Genomic DNA, 27,639 nt, shown 5'->3' with positions numbered 1-27,639 from the left:
GATAACCTGGTCTAGATGCTATCTGGGCAGGGTGTGAAGGTTGGACACTTTGCTCAGGATGTGCTGGGAGTCAGCCTCTAGGGGCATGATGCTGCCCACCACCCCCATAGCAGCTGTAGCTGGGAGAGGTATTAAATTGCACTCCAATCACAATGGCAGGCTCTCTGCTAAGCCCTTCATATGCAGCAGTTCATTTCATCCTCACAGTAACCCCACAGGCATAAATGTCATCATCCCCATTTTACAGATGAGAAAACAAATTGAGAAGTTAAAGAGGCCCCAGAGCTAGTAAGCTCAGCAGCTGGCATTTTTACTGAGGTCTCTTTGAATCCGAAGCCTGAAGACTTAAGCCAGCACTTTACACTACCTTTTCAGTAATTATCTGCTAGAGCAGTACGTGAAGTGCTCTCTGGGAAAGTGCTTGAAGAGCATAAATCCTTTATGAAAAGGTAACAGTCAAGCTACTGAACACACTAGGCAGAAGGGCCTGGACTGCCTTTGCAGGCTCTTTTCTGGGCTCCTGGGACCCTGCTGACCTTCCTAGCAGATTTAGGCTGAAAGCTGAAGCAGCGCAGCTGGCAGAGAGGCCTTGGATAGCGGCCCAGGTTCCGGAGGCTCGGCTGCTCTGGTTCAGGACAGGCTGGGACTCCCCGTCCAGAACAGTCCCACAAGCCTGGGAGGCTCTCTGCCAAGAGGAATATTGCCCCACTGTCTCTCTCACCTGGCCCCCAGCTCTGCCTGGGCTCTGCCTTCTCCTGAGGCCCCTCCTGCTCTACAGTCCTGCACTCAGGGCTGGGTATGACTCTGAAATAATTGCAGAGCCTGCGTTCTAGAGAATTCTGTTGGGCCACATGTCCTGCCCACAGACTCTGCCCTTCCTCCTTGGCCTCCCACACCCTATTAAGATAGTTGACCATCTGGGCCAAGCAGCTTCCATCCCCCAGGGGTCTCTACGCCCCTGTGGGGTTGGGGTGGGGAGTAACTTGCTGACCTTTTGTGCTGTGGTATGAGGAGGACTGGGAAGGATCATTTCTCCACCCTGAGACCTAAATCCCCAAACGCCTTTTCTCCAAGGGCTACCTACATGGTCCCCTGGATCCCACCTTCAGCACCTCCCAGAGTTCTACCTCCCAGTATCCAGTGTCATATGGACACTCGGCTCCAAACTCCTCTTTGGGCCCAGCTGTCCTCCCTGGAGAAGAGGAGGTGGCGGGCGGGGGGTGGTGGCAAGCAGTGGCCTAGCCTGCTCTGCAGGATGGGATGGGTGACTGGGGACAGGCCTTGCAAGCCAGCGGACCCCTGGTCCTCAAGCAGAATTGATGGCTGGCCAGAGGCTTTTCATTCTGCTCCACCCCCACCTGGTGGTGCTGGAAGGAACTGCTCTTAGGCCCCCCCCCCAAAAAAAAAAAAAACACTCCATAATTATGGCTGGGTCCCTTGGGCCTCCGGGCTCACTTTTCTTTCTTCCTTCCTTTCCTTTTCTTTTCTTTTTTTCTTGGCAAAAGAGAAAACTCCAACCTCAGAAGTTGAAGAAAGGAAGGGAATAAAATCCTAGATGGGAAGATTCAGACCACAGAGGTGCTGGAGTCACCAGTTACCCCTCAATTCCTCATTTCCTCAACTTTTTAGCATCTCCAGCACGAACCCCTGACCCCTCTCCCACCATCCTGTAGCCACATAAATATCTTTGGTATTCACGGAAACCATTGCCCTGGATCCTGCTCTCCCTTAATTCCTCTTCCTTTCCTCTACCCCATTTCCAAACCCTCAAAACAAACAAACAAACAAACTCTGGCCAGACTGGAAAATGGGCTTTCTGAGAACTTTTTTTCTCTCTCAAACACATAGGCACACACACGCACACACTCACTGCCAGCCCCATCGGTACCCTCAGGCAGCCTTCAGAGGCAGGGGAGGGTTCTGCAAATGCTTCCTCCCATTCTGGCCAGGCTGCCTGACCCCAGAAGTCGGGAGGAGGCCTGGGTGTGGCCCTGGCTGCTTCAGAGAGAACTTGGCATTACTGTGCCCAGGAGGTACAGTCCACATGTGGAGGTGGGGGTGCCAGGGGGCGTTTCTGTCTCCTCTAAGGAGCGCAGGACACCCTCTGCATCTCCCTGTAGTCTTGCTAAGCAAGGCCCCATCCCTCCCCGGGGGGAGACTGTCAGTCACCAGGGAAGAGAAGAAATAGAAGAAAGAGACATACTGGAGAAGTTGACCATTGCGAACTGCTGACACCTGTCCCCGGTGTATCCCACAGGACACCTACCAAAAGAAAGAAAACCAGAAAGAGAGAGCCAGGATAGCAAGACACAGGCATTGCAACACCCCGGCACGGGCTCCTGCCAATGCCAGCTGGGTTCCTTGCCACCGTTACCATTTGTATTGGCCTTGCCACTCTGCCCCTTACCTGCAGCCCTGAACTTTAAACCCAAGGATTAGGCCAAAAATGAAAACAAAGCAAAACAAAACAAAACAAAAAGAACTAACAAACCAAAATACAAAAAAGAAAAGAGAAACAAAACAAAACAGCCAAAGATCAAAACAACCAACACCCCTGGCCCTATGCCCTACATTGGGGGGACTGCACCCGGAAGCTTTCTAAGGAGCAGGGACTTGTGTTTGTATCTTCAAACATACTTTGCTTAGGATCTGGCATGTACAATCGCAAAGGCAGTTTCTCCAAACATCTCTGTCCGAAGAATCCATTTGGACATCTGGAGAAGGAAAAGGGGAAAAATCACAGAACAAACTGGCATCATCCGCGAGGCTAAGGTTAGAAATCAAAGTGCACAGTGATGAATGAGAAAAACCAAGTCAGGCACTTGGGGTCATACTTGTAGCTGAAGGGACTGGAGTCAGGGCTGGGTGGAGGGCTCTGAAATCTCCTCAAAAATCTGTCTAATAGATGTGGCTCCATGGGTGGTGGGGAAGGTGGGGTGGGTCAGGGGGGAGGATGATTTAGGTAAGTGGGGTGAGGGAAGATGGGAAGTTGTCCTACTGGTCATTGAGACTTTCCTTCTTACCTGCCTGGTGCCCCATGAAGCAAGAACTGTGGCCTCTTGGTGCCAGGCAGTCAGTCAGCTGGCAGGGATCTGGGAGCCTTAAGGAACACCAAGTTCTTGGGAGCTACTCCTCCCAGGACCGACTGAAGGATTCTCTCCTGAGCCGTGGGCAGGTTTTCTCCTCCAAGAAACAGCCCCCAGAAAACTCAAATAACTTGGGAATGCTGTTCCCAGACTGCTGTGTATGTCTATGACAAAGGTGACCTAGGGGATTTTTATCTGTTCTTTCAAAGAGAGTTCTGTGGCCAAATCAATGTAGGAAATACATTCTCAGGGTGCCCTGTAGAGTTGCAGTGTACCTTCACCTACGAAAGACTATGAAAGTTTCATAGGAGGAAACAGCTGAACTTTCCATGTAAGTTCTCAAATTTATTTGTGTTTCAAATGTATTTCACCATGGATATTGTGTTTTGAGGAACCCTTGTAGAACATGGTTTGGAGAAGGCTGCCCCAGTGCAATGTACATGGGGAGAGCTTAGCAGGGAAATGGGAAGTTGGGGAGGAGTTGGAATTATCAGCATCCCAAAATGGGCCTTCCTGATACCAGGTGCAGGGAATCTGGCCTCAGGTGCCAAGGACCACAAAACGGATTGGAGCAGGCTCACTGGGGGCCCTGGAAGCCTGGTCCATCTCAAGGTCCTAGCGGCAGCCAGCCTGCGAAACTCTTCCATTTTCCCATGACCTGTTTCTCCATCACTGCCTGGCCCTGCCCTGGATCTCATTCTCCGATCTTGCCTTGCTTACAGCTCTAAAGCAACACCCACTCAATCTCCCTGACATTGTCCCTACCCCCAAGGTATACGTTCTTCTGCTTTCTGGCTGCCACCCCTCTCCTCAAGCGAATCTCAGATTTCTTGCAGAAGTCTTGCAGATTTCTGGAGGACATTCCCACCCCTGTACTCTCTTCTGAACCCCAGCAAGGCTAGATACCTAAGGAGAAGCTTACAGGGAGGGCTAGACCCCTTCCCCACATCCCTACTCAGACATGGGTCTATATTGCCTCTGCATCTTCTTCCTTAGGAAAGTAGCTAAGTTCATCACCAGTGTCCCCCTCAATAATAGGCTACCGTTCAAAATTAATCAGTGTAAACTTCCTCAAGAGGCAAGTGTACTCTACTTCTTAGCATTGCAGTATATAGCAACCGTCAGGAAGCCAATTAGGCTTACAGTGAGTGGTAGCTATTGGTTGTGACAGATACTCATGAACATCCTGTGACCTCAAGTCTGGAGCAGTGGGGAATGGGGGTGGTGGGTGAGCAGAGGGCTAGTTTCTTTGGGCCTTGATGGCATCTCCCCCATGGGAGGCAGGATGTTTGTCCTGTAGTGGTACGAGTGTGTGTGCAGCTATGCCTGGCTAATCGGGGGGTGGTGGAGGGCTGGGAAGTGTGTCAGGAAAGTGGCACGGGTGGGGAGAGGGTGCATGCTCATCTTGTTGAACAGGGTGGCTTGGAGGAGGAGACTGCCATCAGCTCCCTTGTCAACACATCCTTCTCTGATCCCTGGCCCTTGTCCCTATTCATCCCAGATCAGGAAAATGGAGATAGTGGCTAAGGCTTCCCAACAAGCTCCAGCCAGGCTCAGCTCTTGGAAACTGATGTCCACTTGTGATGGGGACTAGAGGGGTAGAAGTGATTTTCAAATGTAAGTGCCTTTGGGAGTGGAGGATGAAGACCTAGGAAGTTGCCAAAATGACTCTTGGGTTCCACAAAGGAACAAGAAAGAGGTAGATGTGTCTGTGTCCAGTGTCTGAGATCAGCCCAGCTCTTGGAGGCAGGGAAACTGCGTGTGTGTGTGGTGTGTGTGTGTGTGTGTGTGTGTGAGATAGAGAGAGAGTGGGGGAGTACAGGGGCAGGAGGGGCAAAGGGAAATTTATTTCCATTGCTGACAAGCAGGGCTGCTGTCCTAAGACCCTTGGAGACCAACGATAACTCCATACATCCCTGTGGCCCTTATCTCACACCCAGCCTGGACTATGCTGACTACATCCTTACATCTTTCATGGCCGCTGAGTTGCACAACATTATGGTCCTAACCTTCCTTCCTTGAGAAAATGTGCTCCCCACTGGCTGAACAAAGCAAAAGGCACTGGGGAGGGGCACAGTGAGGGGTGGTGGAAGGCTGACAGCTACTGCTGTTTTTTGGGGCGCTAGCTCCGTCAGGACACTCCTATTTTTCTCCTTAGTCCTGTTTGCTGAGGATGAGTCATATTCAGGAGGCTGGGGCTTCCCTAGAGAAGGCTTTGGGGGCGAGCTGGGCCTACAGCCTCTCTAACCTGCACCTAATACCAGGGTAAGAGAGTATGGGGTGCATTAGCCTATCAACCAGGACAGGAGTCTGAACTCAGCACTGGGGGTTGGGTGGTGGTTGGCGGTTCCCACTGAAACTGGGATTGACCCTCTGATTTTCAGGGGGCACAGAGGACAGATTAGAAGGAGCAGCGGGTAACAGCCTTCCCAGCCTTTCCCACCAGGTCATCGGCTATGACTCTGGGAAGGTCTGTCCTCAGGGCTGGAGAAGAGCAGGGTGAGAGAGGGGCAGAGAGGAGAGCCCATGGGCTGCATCTGGGGTGACAGAGAAGTCAGGACCTCTGCCTTCCCCTTTTCCCACCCCACCTCCCGGGCCTCAGTTTCACCTTTTGGTAGCCTGGGGATAATGCCATGTGTGCTGCCCTCACCCGGGGGAGGGGGTGGATGAAGGATGGCAGTGTGCCCCGGGCACTGGAGGGAGTGAAGGGCCTGTGAATTCATGAGAGGGGTGAAGATGTGGCGAGGATGAGCAGGCAGATGGGGGTGGGATGGGGAATCACCTGGACATGGGTGGGGTAGGGGCAGAGGGATGAGGAGGATGAACTGATGGGAAGGGGAGGCATGCCACTGGTATGTGCACAGGGCTGGAAAGAGTCTTGTTCTGTCATCATCCCCTGAACCAGTCCCCAAGAGTCACGCACCAACCGTGCTCTACAAACACACGGAGAGAAGAGGAGAAAGCAGCAAGAGGGACTACAGAGGCCCCTGTCTGGCCCAGACAGGGGACAGTCACCTTGATTTGGACTCCCATTTTCAAATCCCCCTACGTTGTCTTTTTTTAAAACAAAATTCAGTATCAGTGACACTGTTTCTTTTGGCACTGAATTCCAGAAAAACAGGAGGGACGGAGTGTGCCTGCTTTCCAACACTCCCTGCAGGGCTCTGAACCAATACACAACAACAAGTGTAAGAAAACCAGGAAGGAAAACTGATTTTTATAGAAACTGGAATGAAACTGACCAGTGTAGTTTCATTATCCAAGCTAAGCGGAAATGCAAAAAAATCAAAATAAAAAGTAAACAAACAGCACAAATGGTAAGACGTGAGTTCCGTTTCCTAAATTCTTTCCTTTTTATTCCATTCAGGTGTCATCAGGAACCCCAAGAGGCCTGCCCCCCTTCCCCCGCAGCTCGTCCACCCCCAGAATGGCCTCTGGGCTCTGCCCTGCCCCCCACCCCCCTGCCCTTCTCCAGCACAGCTATAAGGACCTGCCGTTCTGACCGCATCTCCACTAGGGATGCCCTCTCCCCTGAGGGCTAACAAAGGGAGTCAGGCAAGTTGGTTCCAGGAACCTTGACTGGAACCAGGGGAGGCTGAGATGGGGAAGTGGTGGCTCTGGGTACCAAGTTCTAAGCAGTGCAGCTTCCCTTCCCTGGTGGGGAGGGGAACAGGGCACCATCTTCACAATGGCTCAGGCTCCTTCCTCTGCTCCTCTCAGATTTAGCTGGGCAGGACTCAGAGGTCCTAGAGGTGCAACCTTGCTGGCAGGGCCCTCCTGGAGCCCATATATCTCACCATTCCCTTGCCCACACCGAACTCTAGCACTGGAGCCCTGGCCCCCATGGCCCTCCTCAGCCCTGGCACCTGTCCTGAGGGGCCAGAACCTTCCCTGCCTGGACGAGGGCTGACTTCAGTGACAGTGCTGGATCCCTTCAAGGTTCGGGGTCCAAGGGGCTAGGGAAGAGAAGAGACCTACCTAGTGTATATGTCACAGGGAGGAGGAGGATGCGGGAGACAAGGAAAGGGGGATGCAGGGCTGGGTCATCCCTGTGAGGTATTCCAGGACCCTGAGGAATTTCTAGTAGATCTGTTCCAAAGAACTCTGATCAACTTTCACAGCTAGAATGTTCCCTAGGGTCTGTCATACTAACATGGCAGCCTCCTAGGGGCAGGAGGCAGGGAAGGATGAGGGGCTGAGTCTGCATTGAGAACTTCCCTAGAGGGCCTGTTGCTATTGGGACTCTCCCCCTAAGATTCGGGGAGGGTGGGAAGGAGGTGGCAGCAGGGGCAGGGTAGGGCCAGGGAGGAAGTCAGCTGAGGAGGCCAGCTGGGGCAAGAGCCGTGGTTCTGCCTGGCAGTGCGGGCCGGGTCACCCAGCACTGAGGTGAGCATAAAGGAGGTGCGGCCCCTCATTACCATGTTGTTAGGTGGAGGGGTCTTGAAAAGTCCTGGCCTCCTCAGACCAGGCTCACATTCCCGGGCAAGGGTGTGTCCAGGAAGGGGGCTGTGGATCTGGAGCGGGAGATCAGAGGCATGGGAGCTGAGAAGTGCTGAATCTGACCTTGCCTGGCGGAAGGTCAAACATCTCTCTTTGAATCCCCATCAAAGTTTTGGTGGCCTTTGCCCAGATGCCATGGGAATGGGGCAGTTTTAGCACCTTTCCAGGGCTCTAGTCTTGGGCTGCTTTGAAACACTGAAGTTATTAACTAGGCCCCCCTCCCACTCCTCCTCTAGATCTGTCCAGAGTCTGTGCTGCCCTCACCAAGCTCCCCTCCCCTCCTCACACACTCACCAGAGAATCTGTCCAGGGGCCACTGTAGGCCCAGCTGCCCAAAAGATCTGGCTGGGCCTGAACAAGCCCCCCCTGACAGCCTCTCTCCCACCTGCCCTGTTTGCTATGGGGAGTGGGTGGTTCTGAGCTCCTTGGAGTTCCTGCTGGGGCCACCCTGCCTGGTTGGTGAGTAGGCTTTGGCCCCTGGGGAGGCTGAGAGGCCCCAGCCTGAGCCTCTCCTCCACCCTGACCTCCCCCATTGGATCATACCTAGAGTGGTGTCCTTGCTGATATCCCCACATCCCATGGAGTGGGGGCTAGGGGCTGAAGGGGCACAGGCAGCACCCAGGGCATCTTTGTACAATGGGGTCCTGTAGGGCAGAAGGGCAGCCAGATCCTGAGGTCAGTACTAGGTTTTGGGCAGACCCCTCTTCTACCCTCAAGACTACAGGAGCAAAGGGCTCTGGAACCTGTGCTCTGCCTGGCCCCACCACGCTCCTCGCTACTGGGGAAGATGCAGCCTGGGAAACGTTCATTAAGAACAAAGTTTGGAGAGTTGCTGAGAGATGGGGAGGAAAAGATGGGGAGAAAGAGGGACTGAGGGAGGCAGAGAGAGAGAAAGAGAGAGAGACAGAGAGAGAGAGAGACAAAGAGAGAGAGAGAAAAACCCAGTGCGCAGTGCCTAGGGCATAGACTAGCATCCCCATCTCCCTAAAGGGTGTTGGTGAAAGGGTAAACATCAGGAGATGGGGTGGGTAGGGGCCTGGGAAATGGAGACTGCACAAGCCCCTGTGCCCCTTAGAGCTTATATCTCCTTATACTCCAGGAAAGGGCTAGGAAGTAGGGCAAAGCTTCCTGTCTACATCCCTTGGGGACCTCTTGTCAGTGGCTTGGAACCCTCTTTTACTAGAGCCCTCCACTTCTGACCCAGCATCTCCTACCCTGCTCTTGCCCCCAAGCCCACCCCTACTGGTCACTTACTTGCAGGAGAGCTGGTTGATGCCCTCAATGTAGTAGCAGACACCTCCATTGACGCAATAGGACTTGGCTGTCTCGTTGCACTTCCGGGCGTGCCCCGACCAGGATGAGAGGGTGGTGCTCACTGAGGGTATGAGAGACATGTACCAGTGACCCACTGAGACCATCTCTAGGTCCTAGGAATCATCTCCTTCATGCCCCATCTCAAAACTGGAAGATGACCAGAGGCTGCAGGAATGACCAGGGAGGGGAGGTCTGGTGGTCCTTTCTAGTTACCAATAAGGCAAAGGAGAGGCCACCATGAGCTCTGCCCATATGCTCAGTGCAACCTTGCACCCAAGCTCTAGGCAAACTTCCAAAGGCCAGGAAGATTTTCATTCTTTTGTGGGGGGAGCAAGGTGAGATGAGAGCAGGAACTGCTTCCTCTGCTGAATAAGGGCCCACCTCTCCCCTTCCCTGCCTGGCTTTCCGGGGGCTCCCCTGCAGGTGGTTGAGATGCTGATGTCTCATGTGGTGAACAAACGTAGGAGGCAGTGCAGGGAAGAGACACCTACACCCGCCTGCATGGCTTGGGCTCTCATGGTGGACCAGGGAGTGGCTGGAAGGGAGCTGGGCCTTCAGGGGATGGCACCTTCGGGACACGGTCATTTTCTAAGATCTGGAGAGATGTTGGAGGTAGGAGGAACCCTAGCTTCTACTCTCTTCCCCTTCTCCAAGGGCTAGGCTAGCTCCAAACCTCCCAAAAATGCTTCAAAGGCTACTGTGCCCCATCTCCATAAGCATCTGGGGTCTTCTCCGTATCTCCCCACCCCAGACAGCCCCCTCCTCCCCGACCTCATCAGCTGTTGCCCCTAGAGGGAGCCTCCAGGTCTCGGACAGCCCCAGCCATAAATCATGGGTTTCAAGTTGTTGGGGAGGAGACAGGGCTGGGGAAAGGGAAGCAGGCAGCTGGGATGCGAAACTGGGGGAGAGCAAGGCTCGGCCTTAAGGCTGCTAGCGCAGACTGCACGTCTGATGGACTGGACTCATTTGAGAAATGAACATCACTGAACTCTGCTCCTCATCAGGGAATGGCATCCAGAAAGCTGGCTTCAAGTGAACATACTTGCCCCAAACATCAGTTTTAGATAATGCCCTGTCCAATCCAGACTGGACAGCCAGAAGCAGGTCCTGCTCCCCTCAGCTCCCAGGGCCTCTGAGGGCCTCTCGCTGTCACCCAGCCCAGCAGTGGCCTCCTGAATGAGATGGCCCAAGCTACCCCAGCTGGCCCTGTCTCCTCAGGGGTACTGGGTCTCTCTCACTCCCCTCAGTAATGGGGGTGAAAGTGAGAGGAGGAAGAGGAGGGCAGGCACTCGGCACCCTCAGTGTTTAGACATGTGGGGAGACGGATGGAGCGCGGGGGGCCAGGAGTGTATACACAGCTCTGCCTCTGTATATGTCTGAGGAGCACGCTGATACAATCCAGCGGGCAGGGCCGGCTTCACCGTCCCCTCCACATCATGCCTGCTGCTGAGCTGGCATCCCAGAGCCCCACCCCTGCTGAGGTCTCCTTCCTCGGCTCAACCCCAGACCCAGCTGGAACCCACGTGCTAGCTGGAACTGGAGACCTCCTGCTGATCTTTGCCCCACTTCTGGGTCAGTGAGACCCAGGGAACTAAGAAAGGGACAGAGAAGAGAAACAGCTGAGGTGACCACGCCTGCCAGTTGTAAAATCTCCTTGCTGGGAGAAGCCTCGAGGTTGTCCTGCTCTTCATTTACATGGCACAAGAGGAGTGAAGAGAGAGAAGGCAGCGAATGTCTGGCCAGAGTGCAGTGTGTGTTGCAACAGAGCCTCAGGGCTCCTAGCCCTTGGCTGTACATCCTCCCCATCAGCACCCAGGCTTGACATAAGCAGACGAATGCAAGCACTGTGAGGACTGCAGGCCTGGGCCCTCCTGTGGGCCTTGGTTAAGCCAGAGAAATCTCAGTCTGGATCTGCCAGGCCCTGCCTGGCGCCCTCTGCAGTTGTGGGTGGCACAGACTGCCTATTGCTGTGCCCATTGTTTCACCCCAGCCGAGTGAGCAGTGGACAGCAGGGAGGATACTGGGGTGGCCAGGGCCACAGTTGCACACTTGGGCTTCTCACACATATATGTCTGTGCTCTTCGGGGCCTTGAGAGGACAAGGACAACTCCTGAGGAAAGATGGGGCCTCCCCAGCCGGGTGCATTGAGCCTGGGCTGCCAGCATCATGTTGTCGTGGGGACGAGGCTGGGGCCCCGGGAAGGTAAAAAGGGAAGACAGTTGGGGAGCCAGTCACAGAGGGTGTGGGGAAAGAGTGACCATGGGTGTTTCCACCTCAGAAAGGCCACTCCTCTGTAACGGCAGGGCCTTCCCAATACACTGCAGCCCAACTCTGCCAGTGGCGAAGCCACACTCCATGGAGATTTCCACATGGAAGAGCTGCGCTCATGCTGTGGCGTAGTTACGCTGTTCTAGCACGCGTGGGCTCCTGAGGCAACGTGGTTACACCCCCCTTGTCAGTGTATCCGTATCTCTCACTATGGTCGCCCGTGTTTGGAGAAGTGAAGATGACATGGACTCTCCCTTTACACCTCTATGGGGATGGCTCACAGCACCCCAAACTCAACAAGTCCAAAACTGGGCTTTGCACCATCTGCCCTACCCACCTTCTTCCCCAGTCTTCCCTATCTCAGTGACCAAATGGCACAAACCAAAGAGCTAGAGGGCATCTTTGACTTCATTCTCCTGTATTCCCCTATAGCCATCTATCACCAAGGGTTGCCATTTCCACTTCCTCAAGAGACTCCATCCATGTCTCGCTACCTCCTCCCCTAGTCCAGGCCACCGTTGTCTCTTTCTTTGATGACCACAATAGCTTCCTCTCCGGTCTTTCTGCCTTCACTCTTGCCTTCATCTCCTTTACTTTGCAACAGCCACAGTGGTCTTTAAAATACGTAAATTGTGTCAATCTTTTCTATTATCAAAGCTCTCCCGTGGCTTCCATTTGCACTCAGAATAAAGCCCCCAACTTCTTCCCAGGTCTTATTTGGGCTTCACCACCTCTCCCACTTCATCTCCCATCTTTCTCCTTCAGTATGTTTCAGACTACACTAGTCATAGCTCTGTTCCTCTAATAAGCCAACTACTCTCCTGCCCAGGATGTTCAAAATACAACAAGTGTCTCAGGGAGGCCTCACCTGACTTCTTAAGCTGGTCAGGTTCCTCCCTTATTCCCTCTCTTAGCTTCATATACTTTTGTTTATAGTTATTCTAACATAATTACATGACTAGGTGTGCAACTGTTTACTTTTCTCTCCCCCAAGACAAAGTCTTGCTCTGTCGCCCAGGCTGGAGTACAATGGTACAATCTCAGCTCACTGCAACCTCTGCCTCCCGGGTTCAAGCAATTCTCCTGCCCCAGCCTCCCAGTAGCTGGGATTACAGGCACATGCCACCATGCCCAGCTAATTTTTGTATTTTTTAGTAGAGATGGGGTTTCACAATGTTGGCCAGGATGGTCTCGATCTCCTGACCTCATCATCCACCTGCCTCAGCCTCACAAAATGCTGGAATTACAGGCTTGTGCCACCACGCCCAGCCAAGTGTTTGCTGTCTAATGCTTAGTTCCTTCACTAGAATGTAAGCTCCATTTGCGCAGGAGCCATGTCTGACATGTTTATCCTGAACCCCAATGTCCAGCATGGTGCCTGGCACATAACAGGTGCTTAACAAATATTTACTGAATGAATGAATGAGAAAATAAACATCTTATTCTTTGGGGGGAAAAAAGTGCCCTGTGCTACCATTGCAGGGATTAGTCTGGTATCCTTGACTGATAATGATATCTTTTTGGTAGATTAAAGGACTGTCTCCTATTAAATGCAAATATTCCAGAAAGGTCCTTAGAGGAATGAAAATCAAAGCCACAATGAGGCCAAGCCCATGGCTGGCTCACCCCTGTAATCCTAGCACTTTTGGGAGACAAGGCGGGAAGATCACTTGAGACCAGGAGTTCAAAACCAGCCTGGGCAATGTAGCAAGACCCCATCTCTATAAAACATACACACACACACACACTCTGAGATACCACTTTCACTAGGATGGCAAGAATCAAAAAGACGGATAATAACATGTGGTGGTGAGGAGGTGGAGAAATTGGAACCCATATGCATTGCTAGTGGGAATGTAAAATAGTGCAGCTGCTTTGGAAAACAGTCTGGGAGTTCCTTAAAAAATTAAATGTGCTCATCATGTGCTCCAGAATTTCCACTCCTAGGTGTATTCCCCAAGAGATTGAAAACCTATGCTCACACAAAAACTTGTGCCCAGATGTCCACAGCAGCATTATTCATAACAGCCAAAGTGTGGAAACAATCCAAATGACCCAAGGATCCAAGCTTATGACTGGATAAATAAAATGTGGTATGTCTATACAGTGAAATAGTATTTAGCCATAAAAAGAAATGGAGTACTGATCCATGCTACAACATGGTGAACCTTGAAAACATTATGTTAAGTATAAGAAGACAGTCACAAAAGGCCACATATTGTATGATTCTATTTATATGAAATGTCCAGCATTAGTGGTTGCCAGGGCTGGAGAGAGGGAGAAATGAGAGTGGCTGCTAAAGGGCATGGGGTTTTTTTTTTGGGGTGACAAAAATGTCCTGAAATTAGTGGTGACAGTTATATAACTTTGTGAATATACTAAAAACCACTGAATTGTATACTTTAAAAGGTGAATTTTATGATATATAAGTTATATCTCAAAAAATTAATTTAAAAAAGCACCCCGGAGGGGTAAGCCCAGGAAGCTTTGATGAACCGTTAGTGTCTTGGTGTGACTTTATCAGGGCCCCTGAAGAGTGACGGCGGCGGGGTGGGAGCCATTGCTGTGGAGATGCGTCCCCTGCTGCCCACAACTGCAGCTGCTTTTCACCGTTGCTCATGGAGAAAACTTCTGCTTGTCCTTCAAGACTCGGGCTGAGTGCCTCTTTATCTATCGAGGCCCCTTTCCCTTTGATAAATTGCCTACCTTCCTCTCAGTTTGTTAGGAAAGGCAGACCTTTTAGAGTTCAGGTTTTAGTTTCCTGCCATTTGAGGGACTTTCTTGGGGGCCAAGACTGTGACTCCCCAGAGCTCTGAGCAAGATCTTGTTGAATAAGCGCTTGCTGAATGCATGACTGACATGAGTGTGCATCTGTGTGTGTGTGTGTTTTTAAACAGCCAGCCTTTTCAAGACTCCAGGTAAGAGACTGGCCCAGAGACCTCCCAGGGCTTCCATGGTCCTATGACACCCCATGTCAAACCTGCCTGTCCTCTGGGGCAAAGCTTGACATCAGGGGCTGGTACAGTCACCTCAGGACATTCCCAAGCTCCCTTTCACCTGGGATGAGACATCTGTTTCTCTAACTCAGAAGTGGGTTGGACCAAGCTATTGTGTTAGCACCACAAACTTCCTGCCGACTCCTCCTGCCCGCCAGTTCAGGAAGGCGGGAGTCTCTTTGTGAGCTGGCAGAGCTCTGACTATAAGGAAGGCCTAATCTGATTTGTGGAAGGAGCCCTGGGCTCCACTCGAACAGAGTAGTAGCCACCGAAGAGCCAAAGCGATGCCCACCGCGCAGCCTGCTGTTCCCTGAGGGCCTCCCTGTGCCCTCTTCTGGCTGCCCCATCCCTGGAGCCCTGGTTTCCCTTCGGCCTGGGCGGGCCAAACCAACCCACCCTGGGATGAGTCAGAGGGGGCAGACCACAGGGTGTGGTTGCTGCAGGTCTCATGGGCTCCATGGATAAACAAGGAGCCTGGGCATCTCTGCCTGGGAAAACATCCCCAGCAGGGGCCTCCTGGTCCCCAGCAGTGGCCCTGTTCAGCTCTCCACATCAAGGGTAGGCTCTTGCCTGCCATGGACTGCACATGGCAGCAGAAGTGGTGTGGTGTGTGTGTGTGTGTGTGTGTGTGTACTGGTTAGGTGCACAGGATGTCAGCCTTAGCATGAAACTCAGAATCCCAGGATTTTGGAGGGAAGGGGCTTAAAGATCATCCAGTTCAGCCCCATAATGGGAAAACCGAAGACTGGTGGGGTGAAGTGACTTACTCAGGGTTGCATGACATAGAGCTTGGACGAGGCCAAATCTCCAAATTCTTTCCCCTGCTCTGCCCTGCCGCTCCCCTGGAGAGTCAAGAGGCAAGAAGGCTGTGGGAAGCTAGGATTCCAGATATGCCCTCAGTGCCCAGCCCAAAGGTTCCACTCTCTGGTTCCTAAACTGATCAGAGCACAGCCTGCTGAGGGCTGACAGGACTCCATGTGTGGGACGGGACTTCGGCTTATCTGAGGGGTCTTACCACCTCTGGCCATAGGCCCCAAGCCCTATGCAAGAGAGAGGGCACTCCTGTGCTTTTCTGCATGGCAGCCACTCCTGCTTCCTCTGCTAACAGCACCTCTCTAGGGAAGTGCTTTTCCATGGAGTTCTGGCCAGGCCATCACTCACAGTGCTCTGTCTCTCAGTAGCCCCTGTGCACACACAGACAGGCCAGGCAAAGATGGCCCCACCCTCCAAGCATAGTGACTGGTCAAGTGGGCCACATGACCTGGCAGGGTCAATCAGAATCCATCCTTGTGACTGTACTTATGGACACAGAGACAAAGCTATCTCTTTTCTCCAGGCGGTGGGCTGGGATGGGGTAGATCTGGAGCTGTCTGAGGCCATGGCCTCCTCTTCCCACCCCACTCCCCAAACGTGAGAGAGGCCCATTTTACAGAAGGAAAGAATGAGGTCAGCACATAGTGAGAGAAACTGTCTTGAGCCATCCTATGAGTTCTTGGACCCTTCCTCTGAGTTCTTAGATTCTGTCACGCCTGGGGCCAGTTCCACTTCCGAACTTACCAGTTTTATAAGCCAATAAATAAATTCCTTAAGATAGGTTTAAGTTAGTTCCAGTTAAGAAAGTCTTGATTAATAAAACAGGAAGGCCCCAGATCCAAAGTGGATCTGAGAATGTCTGACCACTATAGCAGAGGTGGCAGGTGCTAGACCCCACATACAGCCCACTTTCCCAAACTTGGGATAGGATGAGAGAAGTAGGAGCTCAGACACCCTCCCTGCTATCATGCCAAGGCTGGGCCATAGAGGAGGCAGTAAAGACCTTGGAGCAGGTTATAAGTTCTCTTATATAATATTTACCAGGCATCCACTGTGAGCCAGGTGCTGTGCTAGATCCTGAGGCTAGGGTGGTAGACAGACTAGACATAGCCCCACAGAGCTCAGAGACTAAGTGTTTGCCAACTACTTTTACATTATACAGCTCTATCATTAACTAGGTGTTTGACTTCAGGTGAAATATTTAATCTCTCTGAGCTTCTCATTATTTATAAAATATATCCTGACTTTGAGTATGGGTTCATGGGATAACGTGAAGTTTGGCTCAATAAATACTGGCTATGATTGTAACTTCCAGGAGAAAGCATCCTCCCTGTTCTCCCCACTCCTGAGGCTCACAGATTCACTGGGGTGGCCATGCCCACAGAGAAAGTTCAGCAATAGCATGAGAGTTGAAGGCTAATCAAAGGCTAGAATTCAAGAGATGCCATCAGAGCATGGTTGGCCAAGGAATGGCCCAGGAGTGGAGCCCTAGCTGGGAGAGACGCTGCAGTGGGTTGGGATGGTCAAGGAGGAAGAGATGAGGCCATGGCCTCCTCTTCCCACCCCACTCCCCAAACATGAGAGAGGCCCATTTTACAGTAGGAAAGAATGAGGCCAACACAGTAGGAAAGAATGAGAGAAACTGTCTTGACCTATCCTATGAGTCAGGATGGCACAGGAGCAAGAGTAAGAATGGAATGGACAGGGGACTGATGGAAGTTAGGTTGGAAAGATCTTTTAGGCCAGGGTGGTAAGAACAAAGTCCCTATTCTGTGGTTCTATGGGGTGGGGAACATGACAGGATAAAAGCACCTTAGGAGGCTGCTGCTCTGGTTCAGGTGACTAGGGATGAAACCCAAGCCGGGGTTACCCTTGAGGTGTAGTTACAGCAGAAGAGGCAGGCATGAGAAAGATCCAGAAAGAAGAATGGCAAGGCCATGGAGACTCAGACTTATTAGACACAGTGGCGAGGGAGACCAAGGAGCACAAGGGCCTGGGAGATAGGGTGTCCCTCACCAGGACAGGACAGACAGGGTCTGAACTAGGTTTTTGTCTGGGGGTCATAGGGCAGAGAGTGTTCCAAGTCATCTTTTAGACTATTCTGGGTTTAGGACATATTGGAAGACTGTCTGGTGGAAATAGAGGTAGGTAACGACAGATACAGGATTAGATTCTGTGATGAGCAGGAGTCGAAGTGAACCCCAATAGCACATAGCACACTCAGTCTGTGTGTGTTGGGAGCAGGAGAGTGATCTGTGGGATTTAAGGTACTCAGGCTAGAGTGGAGAGGGCACTGCCTGAGGACAGGCAGTTTTGCCAGAGAGGAGAGGCAATTTCCCCAGTCAAGGGAAAGAACCAGGGCCTGAGAGGGCAGTGCAGCAGGAAGGCAGCTTCTACCCTGAGGCTGGGTCTGCCACTGTAGAGACGAGAAGGTAAGAGGTGCCCTGAGGTCCTGACCTTGCAAGACTTCAAGGAGTGGGGATGGCCTGTGGGGGAGGAGTTTGCTGTCCCTGAACAGAGGCTGCCACTAGGGGCCCCAGGCATCCAAGCTGCCCACCCATGGCCCTTTGGAGATGGCTGCCTGCGCTCAGGTGCCCAGCAAAGCAACAGGCAATAGGCAGTCAGCCTGCACATGCCCCGGGCCTGCCTCTCCCTGCAGCCCCGCTCCTGGCAGCCCAGCCTCCTATAATTGCCTTCTAAAAATATCCTTCCCCCCACCCCCACCTCTTGATTTCAAAATATTTAGTTTTCAGGGTATTTAAAATGAGAGCTGGCGGCTCTTCCAGGCCCAGATAACAAAGCTAAACATTTATGCTTCGACTGCATTTCTCTGAATCGGCTGAGATCTAGGGCTTGATATGGCAGCAGCAGGAGGGAGGGGAGTTAAGTGCGAGATGGATCACATGCAGGCCCCAAGGGCCGGGGGGCCACTGGTCTGCCCTGCCAAACCCCTCTAGGACCCTTCCCTCTATCCGGGCCCACCTACCGCTGTTGACGTAAAGCCGGCCCCGGACGGTGTCCTTCCCCAGGATGTTCTCTGCCTCGCAGACATACTCCCCAGCGTCCTCCACCTTCACCTTGTTGAACTGTAGTCGTGAGTTCTTTCTGGTTAGGGAGGGGATAAGAGGGAGAGAGGCATGAGCCAGGGCCGGCTGTGGCTCCCCAGCGGTCACCCAGCGGTCGTCTCTCTCCACAGAGCCACAGTGGCCCTGCAGCTTAGATGGGAAGGAGATTCCCTCCGCCCAGCGATTTCTGGAGTCCAGGTGGGGCATGGAGTCCCTGCAGCTGCAGGGAGCCCTGGGTCCTTAGGACAACACAGGGCAGGACTAGTGGCTGCTCACAGGTCCTAAATCTATGATCCCTCACATCCACTTTTCTAGGGCTGGACCACTGTTGTAACATTTTTCTGGGGGAGTAAATCCAGGCCCTATAGGAAGTCACATGGCCACCTCCCTCATTCCCAGCTGCCTCTGCCTCTCCTGGGAAGTGGCAACCTGTCATTCTGGGTATGCAAGGCCTGTTCCCAGATACCTGGGAGGGCGGCTGTCCTGACAGATTCCCATGGCGATGGTGCCCAGACTCCTCGTCAAAACCTGGGGCTCTCCCTTGTTCTCAAAATCAGCCCTGTCACTAAGGGGCACTCGGTGGCTTCTCCAAGGGGTTTTTGTTTCATTCATTCATTCATTCAACAAATGTTTACTGAGCACTTTCTGTGTGCCAGGGGCTTGTACACCTTGGGGAACAAAAAGATCCTGGACTTGGTCCTCAAGGCCAACCTGGGTGTTCTCTTCTTACAGAAGGGAGAACTGAGTCCTAGAGGGACTTCCTGACTTGCCCGAGGGCATTTGGTAAGGCAAAGGCAAAGGTATGCCAGGAGCTGCAGTTCATGAGGACATGGGCTATCTCGGAACCCAAAGCTGGGGCTAGCCCTGAAGCTTTGAACCTAGTCCCTGCATGCTGAGAACTGTTTGGCCAGGCCTGGGCGGATTCCCCCAGTGCTGTGACTCCAGGGCACCTGGCCCTGGTCCCCCTCTTCTTTCTGAAGCCCCAGTCAAACCTCTCCTTCCTTCTCAGAGTTTCCCTGCACCTACCCCAGGGTGCTTAGGCTCTGCAAGGGTCTGTTCACAGCCCTCACCCCTTCCTCTGCCTCCAAGGTCCAGCACGAGCTCTGGATAAAGCCTGGGGCCCCAGCCTGGCCCCCAGGAGGAAGCAAGAAGTAACATGGTAATTTCTGTAGATGGTATGATTGCCTCCTCTTTTTAGTGCTGAATTAAAAAGCCAGGTTTCCAGCCTATGTGTAGTGGGTTGGAGAGGTGGGGGAACATGAGGGAGGGCAGTAGAGCCATCATTGCCCTGAGTCTAGGGTATGTAAAACTGAGCTATGGAGTTGCTGGGGAAAGGAGGCCAAGGGGAGGCAAGCAGAGAGGCTGGGCCAGGGTCAAGGAGATGCAAACTGGCTCACAGTCCCTACCTGGGCTGTTTCCACCTCTGATGGGGAGCCTCTTCCCGGGCATCCTTACCCCCAGATCCTCCAAACAAGGGTGCTACAAGGTTGTCTTTTCTATAGACCCTACTGCTGTGGTGATGTCCTTGCTGATGCTGTGGTGACAGCTGCTTAACTATTCCATATCCTTCCTGCCTCAAGCTGGTCTCTGTCTCTTTGGCCTGGTGCCGGGCCACAACCCTCTTCTGTCAATTATAGTTTGTTCCCTTCATTAAAGAGAGCCCTGGAGGCCCCTCTGACAGAGACAGCATCTCTTTCCCTGATCCAGCCAAATTAGATGCCACAAACTCCAGCTTCCCCCAGGGTATGGCTTCTCTCACTTCCCTGTGCACCCACCAGATTAGCAGGGAAGGGGGATCGCCTGAGGGTACGGGGGTGGGGGTGTTGATGCACAGGGGACTCTCCTTGTCACCCACCCTGGAATTCAAAGGCGCTTCCCTTCTACAGCATCATATGTAGCAGGACGCTAAGGAAGGATTCCCCACTTGTAGGCATGTGAGACCTGGAGAAGGGAGGCACAGGGCTCTGGGAGTGCCCCTTCCCTCTGAGGAACAAGAAAGAGGCAGGGGACAAAGATAATGACCCTGAGGCTTGCTGCAGGTGTCCTAGGTTAGCAGCTGTCTCATGGTTTCATGGAAGCCGGCCCCAGAGATGCACATGGGGTTCTGGGTCCACGCTGAGGGGCAGGGCTCTGAGGGTTTCTCAGCCCCTGCAGGAACTAGAGTCACCACCTTCTCCTTCCTCACTCCCAGCTCCAGGTGGAAGTCTGAGGATTCAGGACTCTCCTGTCTCCCTGGCAGGCCAGGTGCTGTGTTCTGCTCCTGGTGCCCCATCATGCGCTGACCCAGGTTTGCCCTGAGATGGTGACCACGCCCCCCCCAACCTCCCCAGCTGGCAGGGACGGGATCTGGGCAGCTGTGTCCTCCACAGTGCCTACCCCCGCCCCCTGCCTGCTCAAGGGGCCTGTTCCAGCCTGCCCCTCATAAACAAGGGAACATGCGATTCTGCAGGGAAGGCCCTGTGCCCAGGGCTTGGGGGGGCAGTTTGCTCCTGGCACAGGAAGGCTTGGGTGAGACGTTTCAGGGCAGTGGGCACAGAGACAGCACCCACTGAGGAGGGGTCTCTACAGGTCAACAGAGATGCCCAGACAGAGTGCGGCCTGGGCAGGGAGAGTGCCAGGAGGCAGGGGAGTCAGCTGTTGTCTGGGCAGACAGGACAGAGAACATTTTGCCAGAAAGCAGACTCCTGCTGCTGCCCTTGGCCCCTCTACTAGGTGGGGTGTGTAGTGTTGGATGGGTAGTGTGTGCAGGTGGCTGTTCTCTCTAAGTCACTCCGAGGGCACCTTGGTTGCAGGGAGTCAGAAGTTCTCTATCATGGCCCACTCTTCCACCACTCACAAGTCACTGCTGAGAGCCCAGGGACAGGACAGGGAGAACAGGGAGGTTTCCAGATGCAGCAAATGGGGCAGGGCCCTGAAAGGTAGGGGGCAGGGGGCACACTTTAGACTCTTAGGGGTCCATAATACCCAAGAGGAGAAGACCAGGCTCTGTTTCTGGATTCTTCAGATGAAACGGAGGCTTAACCAGGACAGTAACTGGTTCAGAAGGTTAGAACCATCCAAAGGGTCTCCTGCCCAGTCCCAGTGGGGCTCTACACCCAGGAGAGGAGGGCTAGTTCTGCAAGATTCGCATCAGTTTAGTCCTCAGTGTAGAGCTCTCTGCCAGGCCCAATAGGGGAGAAGCTGGTGTCTGGGGATAGGGATCCAGGCTTTGAGGCTCTCTCATGCTGGAAGGAGAGACAGATCCCTCCACAAAGCAATGAAGCCATGTCTAAGTCACCATGGGAGGAGACAATGAGAGCTGCCTAGAGGGCTTAGGAAGGTGTTCCAGAGAGATGACAGTTAAGCTGGGCCTTGGAGAGCCTTGCCAGGGACAAGCAAGGGGAGGAGAACTGCCAGCATAGGGAACAGCCTGGGCCCAAGTCCAGTGCCATGAAAGGAAAGACCAGCGGCCGAGAGTATAGCAGTGTCAGGAAACTACAGGGCAGTGACTTGTAGGCCAGGAAGAGGGGTCGGAAGAGCCCCAAGGCTGTACCTGGCACGCAGTAGGCTCTCAAGCTCTGTCTTGAATGGATGATTGAATAGATGTTCCTGTTAGAAAGATCATTGCCCGTCAGGCACTCACAGGGGTCAGTGACTCTGTGGACCTCTAGAATTACAAACAAACTGGGTACATAAGTCACATTTTTTTTTTCCTGAAGAAAAGGCCGAGGCTTCTGCCAGATTCTATAGTAGAAGCTAGACTAGAGATTCACGAAGGTAAGGACCATGTCTGTTTTGTTCACTGACATATCCTGAGCCTCTAGCACAGTGCCTGGCACATAGTTGATACTCAATACAGATATGTTAGATTTAGAAATGAATTCTCAGAGGGCCTGTGGTCCAGAAAAGGTGGGGAGTGGCCAAGAGTGGGACAGAGGAGGGAGACTAGACGGGAAATGTGCAGGCAGGGAAAGAGGCACGACCCCCTGGGCAGACGACAAGAGGCCAGGGGTTGAGAAGCTGGGAGTCTGGTTGAGCCACAAGTGAGAGGGGAACACGGGAGGGAGAGAAAGGACTACAGCAGGTGGGGGAGAGGCCAGACTGGGCATTCAGAATCAGAAATGTCTGTGAGGCATCTCAGACGTGGTATCTAGTGTCTCTCTGGCAGTATGGGTCTGGAGCTCAGGTGAAAAAGCCATCATGTCTGGAGATGGAGACTTGGGGTCTCAGATTCTTAAAGCAACAGGAGAAGGTGAAGTCACCCACAGTTGGAAAGGGAAGAAAGAAAAGAGTGAGGCCCGGTCAGGCGCGGTGGCTCAAGCCTGTAATCCCAGCACTTTGGGAGGCCGAGATGGGCAGATCACGAGTTCAGGAGATCGAGACCATCCTGGCTAACACGGTGAAACCCTGTCTCTACTAAAAAATACAAAAAACTAGCTGGGTGAGGTGGCGGGCGCCTGTAGTCCCAGCTACTCGGGAGGCTGAGGCAGGAGAATGGCGTAAACCCGGGAGGCGGAGCTTGCAGTGAACTGAGATCCGGCCACTGCACTCCAGCCTGGGTGACAGAGCAAGACTCTGTCTCAGAAAAAAAAGAAAAAAAGAAAAGAGTGAGGCCCAAAGTTCAGGAAAGTTCCAGCATTGATGGCAACTAAGAGACAGTGTCCAGACTCACAGCAGGACCAGGAGGAGCATCACAGGGCCTGGGGAGCAGGTGTTCCCATGCTGAGGCCATTGAGAGGCCTGGAGGCCTGAGCCAGGGAGTGCAGAGATAACTGGGGTTTCTCCAGGGCCACAGCCATCGAGAGGTTGGGATGTAAGTGAAAGGCAGATTCCAGCAGGGCAAAGAGTGAGTGGAGGATGACAGTGTGCAGTCAGTGGGCATGAGGCTAGCTCCCTTGGTGACTTCATATGGTGGTGGAGGGTGGAAGTGAGATGGGGCAACCGCTGGAGGACCAGGGGAGCAGCAGCGTGGAGGGACAGCATTTGAGAAAAAAAGTCACGCGTAGGGAGAGAAAGTTGAAGTTACCAGAGAAAGGAGTGACTTGGTGGTACCAGGGCTCTGCGGGTGTGTGTGTGTGTATGAGTGTGGGAATGTGTGGGAGGGAGAGTGAGTATGAGTATGTGGCACCAGGTAGGGTGGGATGATGATAGGCAGGCTGTAGACATGTTTGGGAGTCATGAGGAGGGAATGGGGACTCTCTTGACTTTCGTCACTGCAGTGAAGGAGGGGAGAAGCCATCTTCTAGAAAGAAAGGATAGGAAGGAGACAGGACCCAACTGCCCCAGCTCCAAGAAGCCTGCCCATTCTCTTCAGCTTGGAGCCAGCCTTGGAAGTGCAGTGAGAAGGGGCAGGGTGGTCTCAGAGGGTGGGCTGGGTAGGCAGCCAGAGCTTCTTGACAATGCTGTAGACTAGGGACATATAGAACCCCCCACTCGCCACTGGCCATGGTGAGTTCCTTAGGAAGCGGCATTCTTTTAGCCACAAACCTTTGATCTAAGCCAAACCCTTCCTTAATTACATTCTGTTTTCTGCCAGCATCATTTTCTAGAATGATCAGTTCTACTTCTGCTCCCCATTCTTGGAAGGAGAATCAGAGAATTGGAAGTAACTCCCAGTCCCCTGACCCCTTCATCCTCTTTTATAGGTTCCAGAGTCTGAGGGCCAGAGGCAGGGCATGGACATCCAGCCCCACACGGCAAACCCAAGCAGCCAGCCCAGCCCAGGCCCTCTACCACTTTTTGTTGTGGGCAGGCTGGTGTGCTCTAAAACCATCCTAATTTGCATTTTGTGTGTGTGGTGGGGTGGTGAGGAGGAAAATGACAGCCAGGAAGGGAGTGGTTGTAAGCTGCCTGGGAGAGAGGGCAGTTTGGGAGCTCCTCAGTCAGAGAGGGAAGGCCACTAGGTCCCCAGAGCCAACAGAGCAGACATCAAGTAGAATGCCTGTTTAGCTGGCAGGCAGGGGTTTTCCCCCTTGCTTCTCCTTGAGAGGCAGGAGAGAGTGGTGGGCTGCCTTGGACTACCGGCTTCTCTGGTGCCAGAAGCCCCCTGCCTGACCCACCCAAGATGAAAGACAGGCCATCTCCCATAGCCTGGAGACTCAGGGAACTTCTCTGATTCACTTCCCTGGAGCAATGATTCAAGATTAAACACAATTCTCATGTTTTAGAGGGAAACCCTCTGAGGAACAGAGGTCTCCAGCACCAATCAAAGTGCTGCTCCCTTTCCCCTTACCTAGCTCTCTGACAAGTGACAGCTTGCAAGCTGAGAAACCAGCCCATCATGTGTGACCTCCCAGAGGCATTCTGGAGTCAGGGTCTTTCACCAATGATTGCCAAATGATGGGGCTTTCAGATGCTGCAGCAGGTCTTTCAAGAAGTTTTAGGGGTGAGCAGGGTCTTCCACTGATCAAGCTGACTGTGACCGTCAAATTGCCTTCAACTATCCAGAGAAGTTAAAGGCTTAATTCTTGTCTGTGGTCTGCAAGACCCTGGGCCACCATGACCAGAGGGTCCCCGAGCTGTAGGAAGAAGGCTGGGAGTGGCAAGGAAGGAGAGTAAAGAGAGGGGCTGGGACTGGTTCCATGGGCGAATCTGGGGGCACAGCCCTGGCCTCTGCCCAGTTCAGGCTCCTCCTTCTCGAGAGGAGGGAAGGCAGCCGGTTGGACAGAGGACAGGCTGGATATTGCTTACCTGCCGTTGCCATATTTGATGCGAATGTCTCGGCTGCGGTTGAGCTCCTTGCCGTCCTTGAACCAACGGTAGGAAGGTTGGGGATTACCGGCTGCTGCCTCACACTTCAGCGATTGCTTCTCACCCACCTGTCCCGTCTGGCTCTTCATCTTCTTCAACTTGGGCCGGGTAGCTGTGGGGTACAAGGCAGGTAGATGAGCATGGTGGTGGCAGGGGCAGTGCCAAGCATGAGTAGTAGACAGTAAGGGCCACTGTTTTGGGGCTGGAACTGGGGAAGGGAGGGGTGATCCTGAGAGCCACCCTTCCTGGTGTCATTTCCTAGTTCAATTCAATAAGCATTTACAGTGAGCCTGTCATGACATCAACGTAGTTATAACTAATGGAGAGTTTCCTTCATGCCTTGAATGGTATGAAGCTTGACATTAGCTTATGAAACCTTCACGATAACCCCATGAGTTCACAGCAATGGTTAAACCCACTTACAGATGGGGAAACGGAGGCTCAGAATGGTGAAGTCACTTCCCTAAGGGCAGATGATGGAACTGGGATTCAAACCCAGATCTCCTTGACATTGGTGCTCAAGATCTAAAATCATGGGTAACAAGCCATGGGGCTGTACTGGTGGGCTGAGGCCCAATCACAGATGCAAAGCTGCAAACGCCAGGCTGAGAGGCTGTCCCCATTTTTCTTAAATGCCATTCTATCTCCACATGCCCCAGTCTCCCATGCTTCACTTCCTTGCTCCTCTCCCCACCACCAAAAAACAAAACAAAACACACACACACACACACACACACACACACACACACACATCCCCCAAAAGAGAAAGTACCCTGTTCTTAGGAAGGTGAGGCCAAGCCAGTGCTCCTGCTGAGGTGTCTAACAATTTCCAGTGGGATAGTCTTTTAAAGGATACACAAAGCCTTCATGCAGGTTCTCGTTTGGTCCCTGAGCTCTGTAAGGCAGTATCATACTGACATTGATGGTGCAGATGAGACTCAGAGAGGTGAAGAAACTTGCCTGAAGCCACATAGCCAGGCAGCCACAGAGCTGGGACCAAAGCTCAGGTATCAAGATTTGCCACGTGTTAGGTTGGTAGCAGGATGGTGTCTGATTTTGTGGTCTCATCTCTCTCTGTGAGATGGTTAAAAGCCTTCCAGTAGCAGAAGGGAGGGTCTGTTGGAGCCAGGGAGTTGTCTGGGAACTGACTGGCTCTGTCTCAGCCATTGGTCCTTTCCCTGGCAGCTCAGAGTACTGACAATGGGCCAGAGCTGGCTCTGGAGAAAGGCAGGCAAGAGGGCCTGGCTAGAACAGGGTCCCCTCATTGAACTTCACCCTGAGCTGCTGCATATATGCAGGGAGTAGATGAAAGGGGCGAAGGGCACAGAGGAAGCACAGAAAGGAAGTCTTTAAAAATGTATGACGTAGGCTTATGCAATGATTCTCGTAAAATAATTTTGTTCATTTTAGAAAATTAAAAAATACGGAAGGTTGAAAAAAGAAGAAAACAAAACCATCCCTTGTCTCCATACTCATAAATAACACCTCCCCCATTTTTAAACAAAATGGAATCAATGGCATTTGTGGACAATAATAACAATAATAGCTAACCTTTGTGAAATGCTCTCTATGTGCTAGGCTCTATGTATTCTTTCCTTTAATGAAACAACGTAACCCTTTTGCCTGGGTGTTAAATATTAATAATAGCATTTCCCAAAGTGAATTCTATAAGCAGGAGTATCTGGAGAGATGAAAACAGATATTACTTGAGAAGAGGGTTCCATGGGAAAATGGGTTTGGAGAGCATGTGGGTTAAGCATAGTTAAAGAAGTATCTATCAACTTCAGTATCGTTCTCTAAGTGAGGGCCTTGAAACCATTTTTCTTGGAACTCTTAGTAGCATTTCAAGGAAATAAAAGTTATGTGGAATAAATTCTATAACTTATATGTGTATTTATTTGTGCATATATATACATTTTGACAATGATTCCATTGAAAAAATATATATATACACACACACACATATATTTTGACAGATATTAACATGATTCAAAATTCAAGAAGTGAAAAGGGGTATATGGCTTAAAAAACAAGTCTCGGCTGGGCACGGTGGCTCAAGCCTGTAATCCCAGCACTTTGGGAGGCCGAGATGGGCGGATCACGAGGTCAGGAGATCGAGACCATCCTGGCTAACACGGTGAAACCCCACCTTTACTAAAAAATACAAAAAACTAGCCGGGCAAGGTGGCAGGCGCCTGTAGTCCCAGCTACTCGGGAGGCTGAGGCAGGAGAATGGCGTAAACCCGGGAGGCGGAGGTTGCAGTGAGCTGAGATCCGGCCACTGCGCTCCAGCCTGGGCGACAGAGCGAGACTCCGTCTCAAAAACAAACAAACAAACAAGTCTCTCTCTAACTTCTGGCCACAACCACACAGTTGTCTTTCTAGGAGATAATCATTCTTATTGGTTCCTTTGACCTCCTTTCAGAAATCTTTTATGCATATACATATCCCGCCCCTGCCCCGAGTATTCACACACTCAGTTTTTCTTACAGCATCATTTTTCATGGTTGCATAATGTTCCTGTATGGGTGTATCATAACTTATGTAACTGATTCCTGTGTGGAACATTTAGCATGTCCCCCTCCACCTTCCCATTACAAACAACCCCAAAAGAACATCCTTGCAGCTTTATCTTTGCACACACCCCATGTATACTGCTGTATGGGGGAGGATGGCTCTAGACTCAGGCTGTCTGGCTTTCAGTCCAGACTTTGCTACTTGTTAGATTTGTGTCCTCAAGAATTAACTTCATTCATTTGCGCCTCAACTTCCTCAGCTGTAAAATACAGGAGATAAATAATAGCTCTTACCTCTTGGGATGATGACTGTGAGGATTATATGAGACAATGCATGTAGAGCCTGGCACAT

General features: G+C 52.2%; 1 protein-coding gene across 3 annotated transcripts in view; it reads right to left on the bottom strand.

Moving 5' to 3' along the window:
• NRG2 (neuregulin 2) overlaps positions 1-27,639 on the bottom strand; it is a 271,056-nt gene that overhangs the window by 16,053 nt on the left and 227,364 nt on the right. For all 3 annotated transcript variants that reach the window (XM_033181023.1, XM_033181026.1, XM_033181024.1), the window contains 4 exons: positions 24,712-24,883; positions 17,964-18,082; positions 8,841-8,961; positions 2,204-2,262 (listed from right to left, as the gene is read on the bottom strand). In XM_033181023.1, coding sequence (XP_033036914.1) covers positions 2,204-2,262; positions 8,841-8,961; positions 17,964-18,082; positions 24,712-24,883 — 471 coding nt within the window. The remainder of the gene's footprint in view (positions 1-2,203; positions 2,263-8,840; positions 8,962-17,963; positions 18,083-24,711; positions 24,884-27,639) is intronic.

The sequence above is a fragment of the Trachypithecus francoisi genome, unplaced genomic scaffold (genome assembly GCF_009764315.1).
Source record: "Trachypithecus francoisi isolate TF-2019V2 unplaced genomic scaffold, Tfra_2.0 Lachesis_group2, whole genome shotgun sequence".
Lineage (NCBI taxonomy): Eukaryota > Metazoa > Chordata > Mammalia > Primates > Cercopithecidae > Trachypithecus > Trachypithecus francoisi.
This window is presented reverse-complemented; position numbering and strand designations above follow the sequence as displayed.